This window comes from Mesoplodon bidens (assembly GCF_964165515.1).
Source record: "Mesoplodon bidens genome assembly, chromosome: 15".
In the NCBI taxonomy this organism is placed as follows: Eukaryota; Metazoa; Chordata; class Mammalia; order Artiodactyla; family Ziphiidae; genus Mesoplodon; species Mesoplodon bidens.
Genome location: NC_138171.1, coordinates 54985669 through 55002682, shown reverse-complemented (window position 1 = coordinate 55002682; position 17014 = coordinate 54985669). Strand labels below are relative to the sequence as shown.

General features: G+C 37.1%; 1 protein-coding gene across 9 annotated transcripts in view; it reads left to right on the top strand.

Moving 5' to 3' along the window:
• The window catches only part of MRTFB (myocardin related transcription factor B), a 209386-nt gene that overhangs the window by 66133 nt on the left and 126239 nt on the right, over positions 1–17014 (top strand). For all 9 annotated transcript variants that reach the window (XM_081257989.1, XM_081257985.1, XM_081257991.1 and 6 more), the window contains one exon: positions 3977–4193. In XM_081257989.1, coding sequence (XP_081114115.1) covers positions 4040–4193 — 154 coding nt within the window. In that variant the 5' untranslated portion in view covers positions 3977–4039. The remainder of the gene's footprint in view (positions 1–3976; positions 4194–17014) is intronic.

Genomic DNA, 17014 nt, shown 5'->3' with positions numbered 1-17014 from the left:
TTTGGTTCCAGACCACTGCAGTAAAGCAAATTTCACAATAAAGCAAGTCACACAAATTTTGGGGTTTCCCAGGGCATATAAAAGTGATGTTTACACCATACTGTAGTCCATTACGTGTGCAATAGCATTATGCCTAAAAAACAATTTATGTATCTTAATTCAAAATACTGCTAAAAAATGCTAACCATCATCTGAGTCTTCAGTGAGTTGTAATCTTTTTGCTGGTGGAGGGTCTTGCCTCAGTGTTCATGGCTGCTGACTGATCAGGATGTGGGTGGCTGTGGCAATTTCTTAAAATAAGACAACAGTGAAGTTTGCTGCATCAAATGACTCTTCCTTTCATGAACAATTTCTCTATAGCACACATTGCTGTTAACATTTTACTCAGGAAAACTTTCAAAATTGGATTCAGTCCTCTCAAATCCTGCCACTGCTTTACCAACTAAGTTTATGTAAATAAAGTAAATTTTTTGTTGTCATTTCAACAATTTTCACAACATCGTCACCAGGATTAAATTCTATCTCAAGAAACCATTCAAAAGAAGCAACTCCTTTATCATGAGATTGCAGCAATTCAGTCACATCTTCAGGCTCCACTTCCAATTCTAGTTCTCGTGCTCTTTGCACCACATCTGCAGTTACTTCTTCTGCTGAAGTCTTGAACCCCTCAAAGTCATCTATGAGTGTTGGGATCAACTTCTTCCACATTCCTTTTAATGTTGATACTTCGACTTCTCATGAATCGCAAATGTTCTTAATGGCATCTAGAATGGTGAATCCTTTTCCAGGAGGTTTTCGATTTACTATTTGTCCAGATCCATTGAAAGAATCACTATGTATGGCAGCTATAGACTTACAACATGTTATTTCTTAAATAGTAAGACTGGAAAGTTGAAATTACTTCTTGATCCATGGGCTGCAGAATGGATGTTGTGTTAGCAGGCATGAAAACAACATGAATCTTATTGTAAATCTCCATGAGAGCTCTAAGGTGACCCAGGTACCCTGTCAATGAGCAGTAATATTCTGAAAGCAATCTTTTTCTGAGCAGTAGGTCTCAACAGTGGGCTTAAAATATTCAATAAACCATGTTGTAAATAGATTACTATCATCTAGGCCTTTTTGTTCCATTTATAGGGCACAGGCAGAGTAGATTTAGCATCATTCTTAAGGGCGCTAGGATTTTCAGAGTAGTGAATGAGCACTGGCTTCAACTTAAAGTCACCAGCTGCATTAGTCCCTAACCAGAGAGTCAGCCTGTCCTTTGAAGCTTTGAAGCCAGGAATTTGACTTATTCTCTCTGGCTATGAAAGTCTCTAGCTATGAAAGTATCCTCCCAATATAAGGCTGTTTTGTCTACACTGAAAATTTGTTATTCATTGTAGCCACTTTCATTAATTATCTTAGCTAGATCTTCTGGATAACTTGCTACAGCTTCTACATCAGCACTTGCTGCTTCACCTTGCACTTTTATGTTGTGGAGATGGCTTCTTTTCGTAAATCTCATGAACCAACCTCTGCTAACATCAGACTTTTCTTCTGCAGCCTCTTTACCTCTCATAGCCTTCATAGAATTGAAGAGAGTTAGGGCCTTGCTCTGACTTAGTCTCTGGCTTAAAGAAATGTTGTGACTGGTTTGATCTTCTATCCAGACCACTAAAACTTTTTCCATATCAGCAATAAGGCTGTTTTGCTTTCTTATCATTCATGTGCTCACCGGAGTAGCATTTTTAATTTCCTTCAAGAGCTTTTCCTTTGCTTTCTCAACTAAGCTAACTTTGGCTGAGAGGCCTCACTTTCAGCCTGTCTCGGCTTTCGGCCTTCCTCACTAAGCTTGATCATATCTAACTTTTGATTTGAAGTGAAAGAGTGTGACTCTTCCTTTCACTTGTAGGGTTAGGAGCCATCGTAGGGTTATTAATTGGCCTAATTTCAATATTGTTCTGTCCTAGGGAATAGGGAGGCCGAAGGAGAAGGAGGAGACAGGCAATGGCCGGTTGGTAGAGCAGTCAGAACACGCAACATTTATCAGTGAAGTTGGTTATCTTATATGGGCGTGGTTTATGGCACCCCCAAACAGTTACAACAGTAACATCAAAGATCACTGATCATAGATCACCGTAACAAATTTAATAATGATGAAAAAGTTGAAATGTTTCAAGAATTATGCAGAGCCAAGAAATGAGCATATGCTATTGGAAAAATGGTGCCAATAACCTTGAACAACGCAGGGTTGCCACAACCTTCAATTTTTAAAAAATGCAGTATCTGTGAAGTGCAATAAAGTGAAGCACAATAAAACAAGGAATGCCTGTGTTTACAAATCACACATCTGATAAAGAACTTTTGTCCAGAATATGTAAGGAACTCTCAAAACAATAATAAGAAAATAAACCACCTATTTAAAAAAATCAACAAAATATTTGATCAGATATTAGCCGAAGAAGATATACAAATGGCAAATAAGCACATTAAAACATGCTCAACATCGTTAGGGAAATGCAAATTAAAACCAGATATCGGGACTTCCCTGGTGGTGCAGTGGTTAGGAATCCGCCTGCCAATGCAGGGGACACGGATTCGAGCCCTGGTCCGGGAAGATCCCACATGCTGCAGAGCAGCTAAGCCCGTGTGCCACAACTACTGAGCCTGCATGCCATAACTACTGAAGCCCGTGCGCCTAGAGCCCATGCTCTGCAACAAAGAGAAGCCACTGTGATGAGAGACCGGCTCACTGCAACGAGGAGTACCCCCCGCTCGCCGCAACTAGAGAAAGCCTGTGCACAGCAACGAGGACCCAGTGCAGCCCAAAATAAATAAATACATACATACATACATACATAAAACCATGAGATATCACTACACACCCATTAAAATAACTAACATTTTAAAAATTGACCGTAATCAAGTGTTGGCAAGGTTGTAGAACAAGTAGAATTCTCATTCACTGCTGGTAGGAGAGCACAAGGGCACAGCCATTTTAGAGGATAGTTTGTTAGTTTCTTTAAAATTTATGCATGCAGCTGCCAAACAATCCAACCACTTCACTCCTAGGTATTTACCCAAGAGAAGTGGAAGCATATATACATATAAATACTCATGCAAGAATGTTCATAGCTTCTTTATTTGTAATAGTCAAAAGCTGAAAACAACTCAAATGTCCATCAGTAGGTGAATGGATAAACACACTGTGATGTGGGATGCTGCTAAGCAGGCAGCCTATCAGACGCTTTGCCGTCACATAATACGGACCACCATCCTTTTAGCTTTCAACTTTCCATAACAGTTTTCTTATTGCCCACTGCTCATCCCCACATAAGCCAATGTCACATATTTAGGGTTTTTACTGTGTCTTTGGTATTTCTGTTACTAATTTCTGTATCAGTCAGAATGGGCAGGTTATGCTGTGATAGTAAACAACCCCAAATCTCAGTGGCTTAACATAAAGTTTTGTCTCTTTGTTGTGAACTGTATGTCCATTGTGGGTTGGCTGAAAGTTTTGTTCTCTGTTCTCACTCTGAGACCGAGGCTGACAGAGGATTCATTATCTGAAACATTGCTGGTTGCTGGGAATGTTGACTTCGTGTAAAGTTGTTTGATTTGTAGGAGTTGAGATAGATCTTTCAAACCAGACTGCTTTTTTATTTTCATCAGCATTAGTTGACTTTTGTCTCATTTTAGGATGCATTAAAATCTTTAAGTAATGACACTGGTAACTATAACTTTCTTTGATCCATAGTATAAAAAATTATACAAAATACCTTTCAACTTTTATTTATCTAGTAAGCACTTTTTCAGATGGGAGGTATATTCCTGTGTGTTAGACAAGGAACCTGAATGCAGAGAGGGTAAACGAATGGCATTTGCCACATAGCAGTGAAACTGAACTAGAACCCAGGGTTCCCATTTTAATACTTTCGTGCAGATCAGAGAAAAATAAAAGTACCATCTATTTACACATTCTTTATTTTGACAGTCTCTTCAACAGGCCACATTTAAGAGGCGTCTCGTACCCTCTGCTGCCGGTGGCTGGGACACAATGGATCACACAGGGGCACTGGACACCGAGGATGAGTTGGGACCTTTAGCCCATCTTGCTCCAAGTCCTCAAAGTGAAGCCGTTGCCCACGAATTCCAGGAACTCTCCTTGCAGTCCAGTCAGCACCTGCCCCCTCTGAACGAAAGGAAGAATGGTGAGTTCAGCGTGTGTGGTGGGGGCTTACCTCTTTGTGAGCTAAACGTATCCCTCTTTGGTAGTAATTTTTTGGTCCGTTCCATTGGGCGGCCTGTCACAAAGGAGAGAACCTCAGGGGGTGCTGGCTGGTTTTGAGGAACAGGCAGAGTTTCACTTTCTATCCAGTTCTTTCATTATTTCCCTAATAAGTATCTCTGGTAGCAAAGTTATCTTTGGAAATAAGCTTTAGGTTCAACCATTTTAGCACAAGCAGAAGATTTCATGCTAGCATGGTACTGGAAAGCAGCTTCCTATGTTGACTCCGGGGAAAATAGATGGTGGATTTGACTAGATTCTCCTGCCATGTTCCCCATCTCCAATGTGTTGCACCTTAATTTCGGAATTGGCAAAATTTGAGCTATCTTAATGATCACTAAGAAAGCAAGAATTTCTTGTTTGAGTATTTTTTGTATTAATGAGTATAGGATATGGCCATATTCTCAGTCTTCGGCTGGCTTATACTTGTATACAAAATGAATATCTTCTGTTCATTTGTTATCTATTCAGGAAATTCTCCTGATTAATCAGAAGCATCCCGTAGTCTCCAGAAAACACAGTACTGTCAGTTTTTAACAAAAGTGAGTAGAGATAGATGATATACGTCTATTTTTAATACTTAAAACATAAAAACTAACAAAGTATTAAAATTTACAAACACACCAAGCATACATATTACAGGGAAAGAATTAAGAATTTCAACTGGATTTCCCATGCTTTCCACAGTTTTGATGAGTCTTACAATCCCAAATGTGTTTTTTTAATTTCAGTTTTAAAAGCCAGAAGAAATAAAACTTTCCCTGTAGAGCACTTCCTTACATATCTTGTTACTTATCTTCTGGGTTCTAAGTGTTTCCTGATCCTTTTCAAATAATGGCCTTATCTTATTCAGGAAAATGGATTGAAGACTTATGATGCTATTCTCAGTTCTTCAGTGCATGTCTTTGGGATGTACTTGTTCTCCCTTCCAACAAGATATCTGATACTTGTGTCGATGCTTGTGGGGCACAACCCTTGTCCAGTGCGATTGGTATAAAGCAACATCTTGCTCGGAGCTGTCAAAGCCTTCAGGAGGCTGCGGTTGGTTGGTGATGGCTTTAGAACCTTCCATCGGTTAGGAGCCTAGCTTTATCTTAGGCAGTGGCTGAGAGAGTATAACCACATAAACTGAAACATGACTAAATTGGTCAGATTTACACAGTATACTTGGACCAGTATAATATTCAAATTACTTCCCTCAAAAAAAAAAAAGAGACCAAAATAAGAGTTGAACTGGTATAAAATTGCAGTAGTATACGGTTGCTCAAGAAAATGGTCATATGTAGCAGAGGAGGGACGTGTAAGGGGAAAGCTTATGCTTTGTGGTGATTTTACTTGATATAGCTTGCCACATTCTCTTGCAAGAATGTTCTTTTGAATATGTATGCCTGAACATAAGGTAAGCCCAAATATGAGGTAGTCCTCCCCTTATAAACTTTTAGAGGGAGGTAGATGAATGGTAAAAATTAGAATTTATTAATTTAGTTAACATGTACGTAATTAAAACCACATATTATGAAGCAGTGCAATAAAATAAAAGGGTTGCTTTATCCACACTCATATTTCATAAAATTATCTTGCCCAAACTCTGCCTGTGTATCTGTGTGGTGTTCTTATCATCAGTAGAAAACCTCTGCATCATCCAGCTAGCACTAAAATCCAGGGCGTATCTTCATTTCAGTCTCTCTTGTTAGAGTTACAGCAGTTTTTAGATGCGTGCACGATCTGACACTGAAGATTTTATGTCTAAACCACAAGTACCATTCACAAAACAGTGGGGCTGTTTTTGGTTTTTTGTGTGTCTTACAGCGTGGTAGTCATCATCACTCATGTTTGATTTGTGATTGGTCGTAACATTTTACGAGGCTGTAATTTCTGTTATAGAACTTAATCACCTTTTTTTTTTTTTTGAATAGGTAATACATTTATCTGGCTTGAAATGTAGGGGGTACAAATAGGTACACAGTGAAAAGTAGGTCACCCTCCCAGTCTTGTCCCTCAGCTACCCAGTTACTTCTCCAGAATTAACTACTCTTACTTGTGTCCTTTCTGAGAGAACAGTATTTGACTACTTTTTTAGTTTAATTTTTTTTTTAATTTTTGAATTTAATTTATTTTTTTATACAGCAGGTTCTTATTAGTTATCTATTTTATACATATTAGTGTATATATGTCAATCCCACTCTCCCAATTCATCCCACCACCACCATTCCCCCTCCACTTCCCCCCTTGGTGTCCATACGTTTGTTTTCTACATCTGTCTCTACTTCTGACCTGCAAACCGGTTCATCTGTACCATTATTCTAGGTTCCATATATATGCGTTAATATATGATATTTATTTTTCTCTTTCTGACTTGCTTCACTCTGTATGACGGTCTCTAGATCCTTCCACGTCTCTACAAATGACCCAATTTTGTTCCTTTTTATGGCTGAGCAATATTCCATTGTATATATATACCACAACTTCATTATCCATTCATCTGTTGATGGGCATTTAAGTTGCTTCCATGACCTGGTTATTGTAAATAGTGCTGCAATGAACATTGGGGTGCATGTGTCTTTTTGAATTATGGTTTTCTCTGGGTATATGCCCAGTGGTAGGATTGCTGGGTCATATGGTAATTCTGTTTTTAGTTTTTGAAGGAAATTCTATACTGTTAACCTTATGGGAGTTCCCTTTTATGTTATTTGTCGTTTTTCCCTTGTTGCTTTCAATAATTTTTCTTTGTCTTTAATTTTTGTCAATTTGATTACGATGTGTCTCAGTGTGTTTCTCCTTGGGTTTCTCCTGCCTGGGACTCTCTGCGCTTCCTGGACTTGGGTGGCTATTTCCTTTCCCATGTTAGGGAAGTTTTCGACTCTAATCTCTTCAGATATTTTCTTGGGTCCTTTCTCTCTCTCTTCTCCTTCTGGGACCCCTATAATGCAAATGTTGCATTTAATGTTGTCCCAGAGGTCTCTTAGGCTGATTTCATTTCTTTTCATTCTTTTTTCTTTATTCTGTTCCACAGCCATGAATTCCACCATTCTGTCTTCCAGGTCACTCATCCGTTCTTCTGCCTCAGTTATTCTGCTATTGATTCCTTCTAGTGTATTTTTCATTTCACTTATTGTATTGTTCATCTCTGTTTGTTTGTTCTTTAATTCTTCTAGGTGTTTGTTCTTTAATTCTTCTAGGTCTTTGTTAAACATTTCTTGCATCTTCTCGATCTTTGCCTCCATTCTATTTCCGAGGTCTTGGATCATCTTCGCTATCATTATTCTGAATTCTTTTTCTGGAAGGTTGCCTATCTCCACTTCATTTAGTTGTTTTTCTGGGGTTTTATCTTGTTTCTTCATCTGGTGCAAAGTCCTCTGCCTTTTCATTTTGTCTTTCTGTGAAGTGGTTTTCCGTCCACAGGCTGCAGAATTGTAGTTCTTCTTGCTTCTGCTATCTGCCCTCTTGACTACTTTTTTAAAAGCAGTGTTTCAAAATCTTCTTTGTAACAATATCCAACACTTTAAATTTTAAGATTACTATCTGGGAATAATTAATGTGTTGGTTCTTTTCTTCTTTTTTTTCCCCCTTGTTTCTCTTAAGATGTTTCTATAAACATCCTAAAACTAGCTTCGAGTGAGGTTGATTTTTAAGCTAATGCATTTTCCTCAAGTACTTTTTTGTTCAATATTAAGTAAACAGAAGAGCATCTCATGATACGAGATACTGTGTAAGGACTCAAATATGAGACAGTCTCCTCTTTTCTAATTAGTGACTTCAGGAAGTTAAAAACCTTACCTTATATTCAGGCATATTACACTTTAATTTCAGGCTTATGATATGTTAGCCTAATTTGCGTATACATTCCAAGGCGTAAATGGAATTGTACAGCTATCAGAAATCTAGGTTTTTGATACAGGTTTTGATGTGAGCGGAGAAGAAAGAACCACATCAAGCCATCTATAGATGGAAGAACCATAACTTTCTTACCTTAGTGATTTTTAAATGTTTATTCTTCATCTTTTCAGGTCTTCTTAATGCCATGTTTATTTGGTTTTTTTTTTTTTGTTTTTTTGCGGTACGTACGCGGGCCTCTCACTGTTGTGGCCTCTCCCGTTGCGGAGCACAGGCTCCGGATGCGCAGGCTCAGCGGCCATGGCTCATGGACCCAGCCGTTCTGCGGCATGTGGGATCCCCCCGGACCGGGGCGCGAACCCGTGTCCCCTGCATCGGCAGGCGGACTCTCAACCACTGCGCCACCAGGGAAGCCCCTTAATGCCATGTTTAAATCATAACATGTACAAAAAGTAGATGTTAGCCTCAAAATTAATTAACACAAAATACTGTTTAGATATTATGAAATAATTGAACATAGTTTCTTGGTGATTGTGTTTTATTGTTGTTGCTAAGCCTTTGAATTTCACTTGTCAGAATTACTTTCTTTTGGGAAGGAAATGAAGATGTTTCAATTTGGGATTGGTGTATAGAAGGATTATATCACCAAATAGTTTATAATTAAACTTTACAAGGAAAATGAAGTTGATATTTAAGTACAGTAACGATTCTAGGATCTTCCCTTTTTTTTGGTTAATACTTCTATTGGCAGTGGTAATGGAGTGACAGAATATTCCCACTACTGGAGTAAGTATGAAAGATGTTTAGTAAAGATAAGCTAGGGCTTTCCTTTTACCCCTGAACGTGGCCAAAATATTTCTATAGTTAGTGGCACCTCAATAGTAAGGCAACCATTTAGGCAATGGACTCTTCCCAACAAGATAGTCCTTCATAAAGGAAAGTGGGTGTACTTTTACTAAATAATGTATCTTTACTAAAACAATGCATACACAGGAAAATTGAGCTTTGTTTTGACATTTTATGCACGTAATAGATCCATTTTCATGCTTCAACGTTAACATTTTCAGTATTAACACTGGGAATAAAAGGGAAATCAGTCAAAGGGAGAGTTAGTCCTTTTATTGTTTAAAAAGGAAAAGCTCAGGTGCTATAAGGTGAATATAAATTTATAAAAGTAGGGAAAGGCAAAGTAGATGGAAACAACATACCTGAAAGAGCTACAGCTCTTTCTGCCCATACTTAGATGAGACCATGAGGAAGAAACTTTTCATTCATGAGGTCATTTGCAAAACTGATAATTAAGTATGCTGGTTGGCGAACTTAAGCTTTTAGGTCATTGCCAGCATTATCACAGAGTAAGCCAATAAGTTGACATAGATTCTCTCTTTATGAAACAGTTCGGTATTTTAATACTTTTTTGCACGTCGCTGAAGATGAGGCTCCGTCATGTTAACATGGCCCCGGACATACCACAGGCCAGCTGTTAGTAGTATCATGTAGGTGGAAAATGAGTATCTGCCACCTTTCTTGTCCTGTATTAGCAGGCTTTTTGAAGCTATATGTATTATGAAATAGTCAGTGTGTTTTAGGCCTCCATAAAGAGGAGAGACTTGTTATTCATATTTTAAACTTCAATATCATTGGTTACTGCACTTGTTAGGTTTTTGAGCTTATAGTCCCATCTTGAAAACTTTTTAAAAGATTTTCCATCTGTTAAATGGGTCACTGAACAGTTTTAGACTTCTCTTGTTCTGTTCCAGGTGACCACTTACTAGAGAGAAAATAATGTATTCCTAAGTTTGTTGCACACAAGGAAATCAAGGTGGCTCTTTGCATTGGATTCAGTACAGGTATTAATATATTGGCAAACAGATGAACTTTGCCTAGCCATGGAGCCCAGCCAAAGGAAACTGCTTGCCTTGTACCACAGAAAATAAATTGTATGTGTTTGCAGCTGGTCTTTTTTTTTTTTTGGTTTTACTTTGAAAACATTTACCCACACCTCATTAACCTGTTAGACTTACTGTCAGTCTAGGTGTTGGGAATAGTACAAAGGTGTTGAGCATTTTTCTTGAGTAAAACCCTGTTCCTTAGAATGTACACTAGCTAATATGGACTAATAGAGGTTGGTGAGGGAAAGAGAGGATAGTTCTATTTTTCTCTGGAGCAAACAGCCAGACACGAAATTCTCATAGTGTCATAAATGGGAAGGAAATAAATAGATGCTAAATAGCCAAGACATGGAACTGTGGGATTCCTGCTTTCCCTTTCTATAACTGAACGTAATAGAAATGAATACTTTTATGTAAAATTGTCTTGTCATTGGCTTTATTATTAATGTATTTAGGTTCTTGAATATTTAAAATAATTCTCAAGGATATTAATAAACATTCTGATACATTTAGACAGTTTCTTTTCCTGCTCTCAGGAGTTACTGAGGAGTACTTAGACTGAGAAGAGAAATGTATACTCCTTGACCGTAATTTTCCTTAGTTTCTAATACATTTTTTAAATTAGGCTTTAGGACTTATACTAAACACAATTAAAAGTTTAAAGTTAGCTATGAATTTCCTGGCAGCTGCAAATGAATTTCTTGATTAATTGTGCCAACTCTCATACTTTTTGTTTGTGACAGCTTCTTGAACCCTTCAAAATAAAAAGGAAGCCATATAAGTAGCTTAAGGGTGAGGTACTCTCTTTCACAGTGGTCTCTATAAAGTCTCCTATTAAATAGCATGTTTTGTTCCACAGTGTAAATAAGCACCTGTAACCCTGTCCACCTTCTTTTTTCTACTATCGGTTTCTTATTTCGATAGTTTTGCTGTTACTGAGAATTTCATTTACTCAGTGCATTGCTGGACACACCCAGGCAGTGTGTATGTGGACAGAGGGAAGGCGGGGGCTGGGCATGAACTCACAGCCTCTCGTGTTTGTAGCCGGCAGTGTCAGAACACTAACTTAGGAGTGCTTTAGCTTTTGCTGAGGGGGTGTGTGAAGCTTATAACAGTTTCAGAAGTGCGTCAGCAAGACCATAGGCCCCAGTTATAGCACCCTTGAAACCTCATTTTGAGTTATTTATCCAGTCTTTAAATCGTGTCCTCTTGCAAAAATGCCCTTGGAGCGTCAGCAATTAACATTTATTTAAAGTAAGATTTAGAACATAATAGTAATTAGCAGTTTAATCCAGCATGAGACCTCATCATCTTAAACTTACAAAAATGTTTACCTAAAATTTTTACAAGACTTTTTTAGAGTTACTAGAGTCATAGAAATACTTTTTTTTTGGTATAGATTGATGTAATTTTCATAAAACTAGAGACCACCATGTGATGTATATTCAGCACTGGACCAGTGAATAAACGGAAACTAATTTATTAAGAAACAGTCTTTCCTGTTCCTCAGCAAGCAATTTTTAAAATAGCATATGTGTTATAAATGCTTAGTTAGTAAATATTACTCAACTATAACCTCTTAGCTACTTAGGCCCTTCAAGGCTATTTAGAATTGAATAGTTAGTTTATAATCAGACCTTGTGCTGGGCCAGGAGACTTTGTAAAATTAAGTCAGGGCTCTTCTTACTTATGTCTGCCTCTGACCCAACCACAGTGACCTCTTCTAGCTACAAAGGAAGAGAAAGGGTTGATATGGGACACTTGCTCTCTACCATAACTCTAAAAAAACCTGATAAATACACAGTGTACTGAAAAAAAAGTGACCCATGATTTTTTCTTTGTTATTTTAAGACATCAGTGATAGAGTACTACTGTGACAGAAAGCAAAAGGGCAAATATGTTGGAGTTACAAATGAACTGGAATTTTCTCTTTGGTTTATAGTTAATAATCACCCAAACTAATTAGCAAATATCATACCCAATGTTTTTCTAACTCCTTTAAATTAATCCATACTGCTGGCTACCCTCACCTGCTGCCCTCACTATTATTAACAGGAAGTATAGTCTTTTGGGAGTCAGGACTCCAGTCTCCTCTGCTGACTCAGTCTGTGAGCATGGGTAAGTCTCGAGCTCTCTGTGTCACGGTTATGCCCATTGTAATATCCGTATGGTAGCTTTCAGCCCATGTGTCTTCTTTCTCTGGCTGCCCTTTCTCATTACATCATGTGTTCTTATAGCTAGCTCATTATCACTTTTGCCTTGTACTATTCATTGGGCAGCAGAAACAGAAAGAATGGAAGATAACTTCCATCTCAGTTAACGGATGGAATTTTCCATAGATATGAATTAATGTCTCTCTTTAATACGTTCCTCACAGATGTATTATTAAACATACATGCCAGCTCTCTCAATTAGTCAGACTTTCCCCCCCCATATTTAAAAGTGAAAAGAAATTGACTCAATTTGTGTTATCCTCAAAAAAATATATCTAACTTAGAATATGCAATATCTTTCTGTTCGTGGTTTTCAAGGGTTGGCAGGTATGTGTTAACATTTTTATAACAGGATCAGACTCAGTTAAAAGACACTGTTGTAACTTTTTTTTAAATCCCAAATTATTCATGTCCTTTTCTGGTTGTTTATGTTGTCTTCATTAAGAAAATGCTAATAGTTAGGTATCTGTTTCACCAACTTAAATTGTTGATGTGTGACCTCTATGTTTAGTAAAGATAGAACAAGAAAAGCAAAAAGTCTGATTCACAACTTGCCTTTGGTTCTTGTAGGTTAAGTTTAAAAACTGACAAATGTTAGAATTTGTCAGCACTCTCTGCAGATTTCGGATTCATAGCTACAAAATAGGAGATGCTCTTTTACAATCCCTGTTCCCGGCATAGAAGTTAAGAAGTGTATCGATTAGAGTTCTTGATCAGACAGCCATCATGTACTATATAAAAGAGAAGTTTACCATATCAGAATGCTCAGCTTTCCCAAAGTTTTAAAAGAAATCAGTATTTCAAGAGTGGAAATGGGTTTACTTTTTATTATTAGAAAACATTTATTGAATAATCATTGTGTCTCTTACCCTAACTAATTCTTAGATCTTATACCTCTAGTACAGTGTCGGCAGTTCAAAATGTAAGATATTCTCATAAAATTGTTGCATGCATAGATCTTTGAAAGTAATTCTCTCAACTAAAGAAAATTAATTTAGAGATGGTTCTCCCAGATAACTGGGAGGAAGAAGAACCTAATTGTAAAGAAAGTGAGTGCAGAGACAAGCCTAGAACCTGCTCCGTGGCACTAGACGTGCGGTGTGAGGCCACACAAGCCTGTGTCTGTCATCTGTAAATAGGGGTCACGCTAGATGTACCTCCTAGGTTATTGGGAGGCTTAAATGAAATAAAGCACTGATGGTAACTACATGTACATGACACAGCGTAAGTACTCAGTACATGCCATAGGCACCCAGCACTGCATGCTTGATGTAAAATACCATGAAATAGGCAGTGGTTAAATATGCACAGTGGTTAAGGGCACCAACTCTGGAGCCGTCCCATCTGGCTCTACCATTACTAGTTATGTGAACTTAGACAAATTAGTCTTCCTCTCTTTGCCTCAGTTTCCTTCTCTGCAAAATGCGGATCATATAGTACCTGCTTCATGGGGGTTGTTCTGAGGATTAAATGAGTTCATATAAATCAAGTATTTAGAACAATGTGGGCATATAATTAGCACTTTATAATTATTTGTTATATATATTTTGAGAATTCAATATTTAAATTAATACTTAGCGAATAGTTTTTCAGGGTTCCACCATGGTGTTTTATACCTTAATGTTTCTTTCAGTAGTCCCGGTAATTTTTGCCCCCATTTCCACAAGTATTTCTTTTTAAAACCGTCAAAATGACATGCAGTTTTTTAATGTCTCGCCATGGACCTACATAACATTTGAAGAGCACTTACCCTATGGGAGCTGAGAGGGCAAATGTAGTAGGCACGGATTTCCCATGAAGTTTGTCTCTCTTGTTGGTACTGCCAGTTCCCACAATCCTAGCATTCCCTGGGCATCAGTCAGTGTCTACAAGGAATGATTTTCAAATATTAAAGCATGTGAAAAGACAAACAGGCCAAAACTCAGAGCTCTCTAGGGACTATGACCTCCAAAACAGACTCTGTTCTGACATTTTCACAGGCCGCTTGAAGGAATTCCAGCAGGGTCATTCCATTTGGTAAACCCCTAAACAAACCCTCTGTCATCAAGGACTGATTTATAGATTCTTCTCCTTATGTACTTGTTCTGAAGAGATTAAGATAGTAGATATGGTTGCTGAGACTCTTTTAAGGCATCTGATGTATATGATAAGTACTATACAGAAGACTTTTGGTATTTTGAAGTAATAAAACAGTTATTTGTTATGTTTAAAGAGACTTCTTGCTCTGAGTCGTCTTTTAAATTTTTTTCTTTTTCATTTTGATTCCAGGAAATCTATGCCATAATCACATCTCTAAACTAAAATTCTTTCATTTATGAACCCAGTTATTTAACAAATTCATTAAAATCAGAAACGACCTTTTAAAAAACATATACATATTAAAATATGTACATGTATATGGTGACTTGTTTCACAGTGACCTTTGGAATGTGTGAAAACAGAAACAGATCTAGTGTTGTAGAATATTCTGTGATGTCTTGCTTTTATGACAGTTGTTCATATGATGCTTTAAGGTCATGGGGGGGCAGATCTATAAATTGATTTTCAATTAATCTGAATTCTCAAAATATTTTGTATATTATTATACATTTCTTTTAAAAAAGAATATAATGTTAAAAATAAATGAGAAGGGCAGAACCCAAGAGATTTGAAGGCTGGACAACTTAAGGAAATGGGTAATTAGGGTTATTTGGTTTATAGTTGTCCTTAAATGCTGTATAGCCTCATGGTTATCCCAGTCTGAAGTCTGAGTGGCATGTATGAAATTCCAGGGATGAGCAGCATTCCGCATTTGAAGGATCAGGTTTATTGGGGGATTTTGTATGGTTTGTTTCCTTCTGTGCATGTTTCTTTTCAGTGAGTTAATCCTTTGGATGAATGTACAAAGTTTTAACTATTAAATAAAAGAATTGTACACAGTCAAAAATTTCTTATGTTTTGATATCAGATTCTGTCATAGGATTGTAGTATGTTTTGAACAAATTTTAAAATGAAACACAGGAAGTAAATTAATATATGATCTCAACCAAGCCTCTTAAAATTAGTAGTAAAAAGAAAACTTATTTTATCACATTTTAGTAACCTGTCACAAACCCAGGATGTTTAAGAGGTCTCCTTAGTGGGAATTCCCCGATGGTCCAGTGGTTAGGACTCTGTGCTTCCACTGCAGGGGGCTCAGGTTCGATCCCTGGTTGGGGAACTAAGATCCTGCAAGCCGCATGGTGTGGCCAAAAAAAAAAAAAAAGAGGTCTTCTTAGTAAAATGGAAATGAAAATGAAATAGAAAGTTGCTTAGTAATTGATCATGAATAGTTATTGAATGTACTAAAGAATTTTGTGGCTCTTGATTGAGGTATAAAATATATATGATGAAAAAGATATATATGCTTATATTATCATTTTTCTCAAGCCAAGAATTAAAAAGTGATATTTTAACTAGATATGCTCTTAGGAGAAAGTAGTACTTTTCTAATACATTTTTCAAACGTAGATTTTTCTATTGCTCACTATTTCTGCGAAATAGTCTCTTTTTCAAAGAAAGGGAATTTGGTTAAATAACTTGCTAATAAAGTAGTGAAATCTCTAGTTGTGTAATTGTATGCTTGTTTTGTGTATTTCTGCATAGAAGTGGAGAAGCTGCTTGCTTGACTGCTTTCTCCACCCTCAACAGAAACAAATGCATACACCTTCAAAAATTTGAAGATTTTATTTGGACACCCAAGTATTTTAATTTGGAGGATTTTCCAAATAAAGGAATTTAAATTTACTCCTATCAGATCAAATTAGGATTGAAAAAATTGAAATTTAAAGAAATCCAAGAACTTAGTCGTAAACTCTGAATTTCAGAGTCCAGGGGCTTTAGACAATACTTTGATTTTTGTTTTTATCACCTGTTACACTGAAACTATTTAAAGTATACTCTCTCATAAAAATGTATTACATTTCTTAAATGACCATGAAATTTTATATACCATTGATAGTGGAATGTTATGTAAATTCAATTAGGTCCAGTTGGTTTATAAGGTTGTTCAAGTCTTGTATTACCCTTACTGGTTTTTTTTTTACTTGTTTTATCAACTACTCAGAGAGATATCTCCTGTTGTGGATTTGTTTGTTTCTCCTTTCAGTATTGTTTTTGCTTCATGTATTTTGAGCCTCTCTTATGTGTTCTTGATGAATTGATCCCTTTACATTATGAAATGTCCTTCCATTCTTGGTAATGACCCACTCCTAAAGTCTACTTTGTTGATATTAATATAGCCCCTCTAAATTTCTTATGTTTAGCATTGCATGATATAGTCTTCCCCAGCTTTTACCTTTAACCCATCTGTACCTTTATATTAAAAGTACATTTCTCATGGACAGCATAGAGCTGGATTTTTCTTGTTTTACTCTAGTCTGACAATCTCTTTCAGTTGCGATGTTTAGATCATTTACATTTAAGGTAATTATTGATATGTCTGGCATATTAGTTACCTATTGCTGTGTAACAAACTACTTCATACCTTAGCAGCTTAACACAGGATACATTTATCATCTGGCAGTTTCTGTGGATCAGGAATTCAGGAGCAACTTAACTTGGTACCTCTGCCTCACAAGCCTTCAAGGCTCAGGTTTCATTTGAAGGTTCAACTGAGAAATGATCCACTTCTAACCTTAGTTAAATTGTTCTTGGCAAGATTCAGTACTTTGAGGGCTGTTGGACTGAGGGCCTCAGTTACTTGCTGGCTGTTGGCTGGAGGCTGTGAGGGCAGCCACACAGCTTGCCACATGGGCCTCTCCAACATGGCAGCTTACTTTATCAAA